The sequence below is a fragment of the Micrasema longulum genome, unplaced genomic scaffold (genome assembly GCF_059751315.1).
Source record: "Micrasema longulum isolate JH-2025_06_02 unplaced genomic scaffold, ASM5975131v1 h1tg002773l, whole genome shotgun sequence".
NCBI classification, from domain to species: Eukaryota; Metazoa; Arthropoda; class Insecta; order Trichoptera; family Brachycentridae; genus Micrasema; species Micrasema longulum.
In genome coordinates this window covers 1-8,294 of record NW_028279899.1, presented here as the reverse complement: position 1 = coordinate 8,294, position 8,294 = coordinate 1, and the positions used below count along the sequence as shown (strand labels likewise).

At 33.7% G+C, this 8,294-nt stretch overlaps 1 protein-coding gene across 1 annotated transcript; it reads right to left on the bottom strand.

Moving 5' to 3' along the window:
* Positions 1–233: 233 nt before the first annotated feature.
* Positions 234–5,657, bottom strand: LOC148271606 (alpha-tocopherol transfer protein-like). Its single transcript, XM_088241180.1, has 3 exons — positions 5,443–5,657; positions 3,630–3,891; positions 234–425 (listed from the first exon to the last, which is right to left on the bottom strand). The coding sequence occupies exons 1-3, from the start codon at positions 5,599–5,601 to the stop codon at positions 379–381; spliced, it is 468 nt and encodes a 155-aa protein (XP_088097306.1). The 5' UTR covers positions 5,602–5,657; the 3' UTR covers positions 234–378.
* Between the last annotated feature and the right edge of the window lie 2,637 nt (positions 5,658–8,294).

Here is an 8,294-nt window from a genome sequence, read left to right as displayed (position 1 = left end):
CCAAGTTATTTACAAACAAAGCCAAGCACAAAAGCATCCGATCGAACTGTTATGTTTATGTTGTCAAATAAAACAAAATGGCCACCAATTGGTTGCTAACCATCAAACCAACATCGCTTGCGTTCTATGAAACATAGTGAAAAGGGCCTCTCTCTAGGTTACGCATTATTACTCTGAGGTTTTGCATACTAATTTACAGATACGTCTATTTTACCATAAGTAAATAAAAAAGGTTTTATAAAATAAACATGTATTAACTGAATAAAATTAAAATAATAAATTGGTCTACAAAAGTCGTATTTTATACACTGGAAAATTAAGTAAATTATTTTATCACATTAAATAGTTTTATTTATCATAACAACATAGGTACAGCTATCACGTTTCCTTTGGTACTTTCCTGTTGTACCCAAATGTATTTGCAACTGAAAAAAAAAACGAATCAGTTATGACATATATTTGACATTAAAAAAATTTAACATGTTTTTTAGTTAAATAAAAATAAAAGCGGATTTAAAAAAAAAAACATATATATTACTAAAACAATTATTCGAGACGACCCAATCGACTCAACGTATACCTTTTGTTTAGAAATGTTAATAATGAGTATATGTTTTAATAATAATTAGATATAAGTTAATATTAGGACATTCATTTATTATGTTTGTACTATTTAAAGACAAAAATAAAAAAAATAAATTATACTGGCCACTTAGACCGTATATTGAATGGAACCGATGCTTCCCTAAAAATTTAACCTCAAATCGATCAGTAGCTATTTTTTTATATTTAATAAAATCAGCTATAAATGAACTAATCCTTTAAATAACTGCAATACATATTTTGTTATTGATTTGTTGTTTTTATCGTAGCTATCTGAGATGGATTCGATGTTCATTCATTCACATATTATATATTCATGCACATATAATATATTGCGACAAACCCACATTTATAAAATACACTGCGCTCTGTCTGATTCTGGAATATGTAACTGCGTAAGTGTTTTGGTTCCTTTAAGGCGGTTTTCCTTGAGTACAGACTTTACAAGTCCGCGCATGCGCAAATAGAGATCTTTAGTATCTGTGGAACCAATTCTAAGAAACAAATCCAGGTTTATTTTCCATATATTATGACGGTTTTCCAACAAATTTAGCACTAATATTGGATGAAACAATTGTATTATAATATTTAACTTTGAAATATAACTCTTTCATGCTAAAATTGTGGTATTAGATTACTTTATAGTTTATTTCAAAGCACTCAATAATATATGAATTACTGTGTTAGTAGCAGGAACAAATTTAACCTATGTATGTACCTAGTATCAAATGACTGCTACCCTAATCGAAAACCTCATCGTACGCTCCTGTTACCTAAGTAAGATAAATATTTAAAATAAGGGAAAATTTAGCCATGCTATAATATATCTTCACAGATAGTTGTGCATGTACATATTCTATTTAAATTTCATTTTATTATTACTAACGGTCTATCAATGACGTACACATTAATAGACACGTTACAAGCGAGTAGTAAATAGCGATTTTGTAAGTGGGTAATTGCCTTCCAAGTCTCCATTCTATAACGGACTTTCGTCGTGACGTGGTGACGCGTAAGCACGCGCAAATAAATGATTTATGTGAAAAATATGGTTGCTTTGCTTATGTGTGGCAAGTGTTTAAAATATTTTAATGGGCTGTATGTAGATACCGTGCATCATCGTTCTAAACTAAACTAAACTATGGTGATGATTGTTAAATCATCATCAAAGATCATCATCGTACACCTAATCATACTTGACCACTGTTTTTTTGTGAAACACTTGCAGCGTACCTCGATCATCCGTTTAATAAAGGTAAGGTAGCCTTACGCTTCATTTGCCAGTCCAGAGACAATGAAATATTGCAGTGTAAACCCACCTATTGAAACAATATTTCATGTCGACCTTGCCAAGAGTGGCTCCTGGTACCTCAAGCATGGTAGGCGAATATGGCAACCACAATACTACAAAGCGAACTCATCTCCACTCGATTTCCATTTTCGGAATTTTTACCTGAGAGCAAGCTATCAAATTAAACCATTGATCAAGAGCAATGACCTATTTCCTATGATTTTTCCTTAGACAACTCCATCTACTGGTGTAAATAATAATATTAAATTAAATAAATAATATTCCCTCAGTAAATAATCAAATAACTTTTCAGTACAGCCCTCTTCTTGAATTAAAAATTAACCGATCGGGTAATGCCCCCTCTATCCCCCCCCCCCATCCCTCAACCTTTCAACTCTAAGATTAAATAAATAAAATTTAATAAGCTAAGTTCATGTTTAGACATAATGGTGTTCGCATCTCTATAAATTCCACTTGCACTCCTTGACTACGCGTATGTATGTTATCCAGATGCTAACTCTGAATTGCTTGATAAGTTAGAACGATTGCAGAATATTTGTATTCGTCATATCTTTAATCTTCGCAAATTTGACCTCATAACCGAGTATCGCACGCAACTACACTGGCTCAGTATCAGGCATAGAAGAAACATTCACATTCTATCACTGCTTCACAATATTTTAAATAATCCCACTTCGCCTGTTTATCTGAGAGAGCTCATCCAACCTCTTTCACAACACGGACTATCTCTTCGTTCTAGTAACGAGAGAACCCTTTTAATACCCTGTCATCGCTCTAATTTTTTTGCCTCCTCTTTCACAGTAGTAGCCGCTCGATTGTGGAATAATCTACCCACTAATGTTAGAGACGCCCCTTCTTTATTTACATTTAAGTCAAGATTGAAATGTCGCTATCTAAATATTTAAATTGTTCCTTTATCCTTCTTATTTCCTTCCCATCCCCTCTCCTCTCTTCATAGTATAGTGTTATTGTTTTTAATGTATATATTTATTTTTGTTAAACTTTGCTTTTAATTTTTGTTTAAAATTGTAAGATTCAATATGTCCATGTATTTATAATTTTCTCAAACTGAACGGTTTGGGTAGGTAGGAAGAAATTGCCTTAAGGCAATATGCCCGCCCTTATACGTATATTTATTGTACATGTATATAAAGTGTCAAATAAATAAATATAAATTAATCTACCTGTGATTTATGTATTTTTTGAAATACTATATAATATATACTACGATGATGGTGAAGGTGGACGTGTATTTTAGTATTTGCGTGACTAGTGAAATGCATTGAGGGTCCCGATGAAGAGACGGATACGTGTCGAAACTGGTAGACTAAAAAGTCAGTTAAGCTAGGGTTTCCTAGGACAGCGGTGCCCGTATTTTAACGGCCGTAGTGAACGGTGATGCAGTGGACAGCCATCGTAAAAGTGATTAGAGAGTGGTTTTCTAGGAAAACGGTGTTAAATGGTGTTGATAACACCGTTTTCCTAGAAAACCACACTCTAGTCACCTCTACGACGGCTGTCCACTGCATCATCGTTCACTACGGCCGTTAAAATACGGGCACCGCTGTCCTAGGAAACCCTAGCTTTAGTGGTTATATGCTAATATTTGCTAACTTTAGTTAAAATGGTTGACCACAAAGTTAATGCTTTAAACATAAATAATAAAAAAAATACTACTTTCATAATTGATTGACTAAAGCAAATTCAAACTCACGGGCATAATCGTCTTCGTATTTGCACAAGAGATCACAGAGCAGTCCTCCGGGGACCTCCGGCATGTCCATAGTGCCCCCGTGCTCCGTGGACAGAGCCCTCGAGGGGATAAACTTCATGAGGGACTCCCTGTTTTCTCCGTGGAAGTGGATCCTGTTTCTTAGCTTGGCCCTCAGAAAGGGCTTGAATAGGGCAAACACCATGTTGAAGACGTATGGCTGGTTGATTATGTGGACTCCCTTCAGCCTCAGTGGAATGCAATCCTGAAATCAATAGAAGTTAAATATATAAATAACGAAGGGGTTGTGGGTCCAGCTGCGGCTGAAAGAGAGTTTTTTTTCCCTCAATGGATCTTTGATAGTGACGTGGTCTCCGGATTTGGGATGTCCAATAATTAAACCCTACTCTACTACACATTTTTTAATTTCTTGTTATTTACAACAAAAAGAAATTGCCGCATTTAATATTTTAAAAAGTCATAAGAACACAATTATTTACTTCGAAGTCACCTTCTTAAAAATATAACAATTCTCCTGTATCGTAATATGCATCAATCAATTATAATCTATGTATAATTTATTATGAAATCCCTCTCATAACGTTGCATTACTTTTGGCATATATTCATTATAATAGCTATTTTTGTGGAGCGGTAAATTATCTCAAGAGCGCATTTGAACATAATTTTACTCATAATTCTAAAATATACTCGTCTACTTTGTTTGTTAATACTAATGGATTAATCGCATTAAAAATAAATCATGTAATTTATGATGCTACATAGACTATAAACTATATTTGACTGCTAAAAGCGGTGAAACCAACATATTCTACGAGATAAAATAATGGTAACTGCACAAGACAACGTCAGACGTCCACTAGAATCTAGAGACAAATATAAGAAAAGAAAGAGAGCAAACAACATGAACAATCAATAGAATTTAGAAAATTTAATTTGTAATCAAACAGTATACACAAAACATATTTACATTTTTTTTAAATATTAGTGTAGGACACCCATGCATACACAAACAATTTGTTTTCACTGAAGACTATGATTCAAATTATGTTGAATAAAATGAATACAAAAGATAAGAAATGAAAAAGATGTACGAGTATATAACAATAATAACTAATTAAATATGTGCTTCTCCCAATATTTCTATGACTTTTGACTTAAATTTACGTTCATTGTCATGAAAAATATCAACCTCGGTAAATCAATATTTATATTGCTCGCATATTGTAGAATGTATTCAAAAGTTTGTTGACGCGTTGTCTTTGTAAAACAAAAGATTTTGTCTGGTCGGTCACGGAACGGCACACGAAATGGAAGTCTTTAGGGGATTAGTAGATTGGGGGAATCAATTATATTGTTGATTTAATTTGTACAAAAATAAAAAACCTAACATTTTACTTCGATTTTGAAGAGACTTTATTCTATAGTACTGCACATTTTCAGCATAGTAAGAAAAGTTTAGGTTTAACCGGTAGTCGATCTGTTTAAATTCTTTTTATTGGACTCTTTCTAGTCTATAATACAAATATACTAAGGTGACCAAATGGGAGTACAGTATTCTATCTCGGGACGAATACATATTTTACAAAGTTTTTCAAATTTCTCTGCATGTTTGAATGGTTTCGATACCCTCTTATTCTTATTTTTTTTCTCGGGGGTGAGAGTTGGCAAAGGCGTCTGGTTATGGTGGATTATGTCCGATAACTCGACGTGGCTCAACAGGTAACGGACTTGCAAAAAAAAATCAACAGATCTGGATGCTGATTATTCTACTATTTTTGTTAAATCGAAAATACCTGTATCCAGTCGACCACCATTTTGGCAAAGCTTGGCGTGAACTGCACCACGTGGTTGAGGGAGAACCCTCTCATGTCCAGTATGACGACAACTCCTCCCACCTGGGTACTGGGCTCTATCATAGCCGCCTCCAGTGCTATCTGGATACCGCGGAACATCTCCCCCAGGCTGCACAGGCTCGGCTTCCATTTCACTGAAAATATTTAGGAAAACAGTTTAGCATATTACGTCTACAGCCACAAAAGCTATCTTAGCTGTCAATTTTAGTCCATTTGAGTAAGGACTGCGACACGCAGTTCCAACATGGACTGCAGACGAACTGTCAACAGTGGGCATCAAGAACACTAAAAATTTATGAAACAGACTATCAATATCAGGCAGAGGCGGTTCCTTAGTATGTGCATAAGTGCAGTGCACTGCTAAGTAAAAATTTATGTAAATAAATGAGTAATTTTATTAATAGTAAAAATATGTTATAAGTAGGTAGAAAGAAACAGGGATTCGTTGCAATATTATACACGTAAATATTCAATACTAGCGCCAAAAGATCTAGCGAAATCGACTCTAGCGGACGATTTTCTCATCTTGTCTACGCATGCGCAATCGTCCCAGTGTATATTCTGATTTGCACATTCTTTTACCCTGAATTTGTAAGAAATATATCATATCTCCTAAAATCGTCATTTGAGTGAGACAGACAATGCTTCATACCGATGAGTTGTGCGTTAGAGGGAGAAGATAGTATACATATTCCGGACATTGCCAACGCATGCGCAGATTTGAAGTTTGTTTGTAATGTCACTTTGAACATACGTAATGACATGATATTAGTACGAATTTAGTTAACGATAACGTGCGTATTATGTTGGGCACATTTAGCGTTTCTGGTTCTGAGCGCGGGCTGTCATACTTTTGCTCGTTTATCACGTCAGACCTATCATATTATTATAATATTATTAAACTTGATAATAAAAAAGTTGACAAAATGTAAAAAAATGCACTACCAATGTTTTTGGTCAGGAGCCGCCGCTGATATCAGGGCTCTTGGCAGACATCCGCAGTACAGCCCCATCAGCCGCGTTGACTCCGCTTTATGACAATTGTTGGCACTGGAGGTTGCTTTAGTTTATATATTGCTTTGTACATTGCAATATCTGAGTGGTGTAAAGAACTGAGCCACAAGATTTCAATTTTGAGAAAGATGACTTCGAAGTTGACTAGATAAAAAAAAGTATATTTCTTTACTACGGTTTTACTACCGTCATTTGTTCAGCTAGGCAAACATTTCCTTTAGAAAATATTGAATACCAGATATGCTACTAAGCTTAAAAGAAATTTTTATAAGATAGTGTGTTGTAAAAGATATGTTGGATACTTTTCACTTAGATCTATCCACCAAGAAAATGACGAGTAGCTTAATTTACAAATTACGTATGTAATTTAAATAATCTATCTAACGCTGCTCTCATTTTTAAAGCAGAAAACGAGTTGAGTTTTCAATCATATCGTATCTTATATATTTTTATACTTTTATGAGTTTCATTTTGGTATTTGATTTAAAAATTGCAAGTGATAAAATTACCAAAACAATGCAAGTCTATTCAATTTTTAAAACAATGATTTATTTGTTTTTCAAATAATTATTCATTTTCATTATCTTGATAAGTTCCTTCTCATCTGTGGCTATGACGTCACACTAGTCGACATACGATACAAGACTTGATATATATCTCTTATTTTCTTTAATGAGGAAGTTGTATTTTTGCAATCTTCAAATAGACATTTCCATACCGGATTTGGAAAATAAATTTTATGTAAAGATTTAACTTTGCTACCCGAAGAATGATAACCGCAAATACAGCAATTCATCTGTATTAAAACAGAGCACGAAAATAGAACACATAACAAGGAAGACAGAGATGCTGTTCTGTAGCCGGTGTTGTGTTAAACAAATTCAGTTGATTGTTGACAGTGATGGGACGCACGCGTGATATGAGTGGCGAATTTATGATTTTGATTATTTTTGTAAAACAGGACTAAATTACATGTTCATTTTTATAAATTATGGAAAAGGAATTATTAAACTTTCAATATTTTTTTTAGCGAATGCAACGTGTTTCGTTCACCATAGCCTGGGTATAAACGGCACTCGAAAGGCAGGTCATAAAATACGGGATTTTTTACTGTCCCTTCTTTATATTTAGGATAATACCACGATACTACATATTTTATCATAACCAATGTTAAAATGTGAATTATGCTAACGTTATATTTCTAATACGACTTGATAACCAGTTTTTTCGAGGAGTCATTTTAAATTACTTTGTTTTTTAATCGTTTTCCTCAAAAGTACGGTCATAAGGATGTCGGTATTCTGGTAACTTTTGTATGTTCAAAATGTGTACGTATTTTGCGGGATAAAAAACTGTTGTCTAGTGTTTGACAAATACATCCGATGTTAATACAATTAATATTAACGATAGAAATTTTACACCATCTTGGATCATCTTCACGGAATTCTTTAAACATTTGTATTACCTTATGACGTTTTCGTATTTGCCCGTGAATATTGATATTCAATTTGTTTTCCTCGTCTTCTTGAATAAATAATCATTAAACACAAAATTTCCACGTTTATTTTTAATGATATCCTTCTAGGAATAACAAACGTAATATTTATTTCATTTCTATGAAAAAATATTTTTTTTGCATATTTTTTTATATTTAAACTATCATTACTTGCTTTATTTGTGTCTAGTCTTCTTATTCTTAGTGGTAGGGGTCAATGCTATCTATGTGAAGATCTATTGTGAGGGGTCCCCGTAAATAGTTTTCGCCCTCCAAGCCCAGA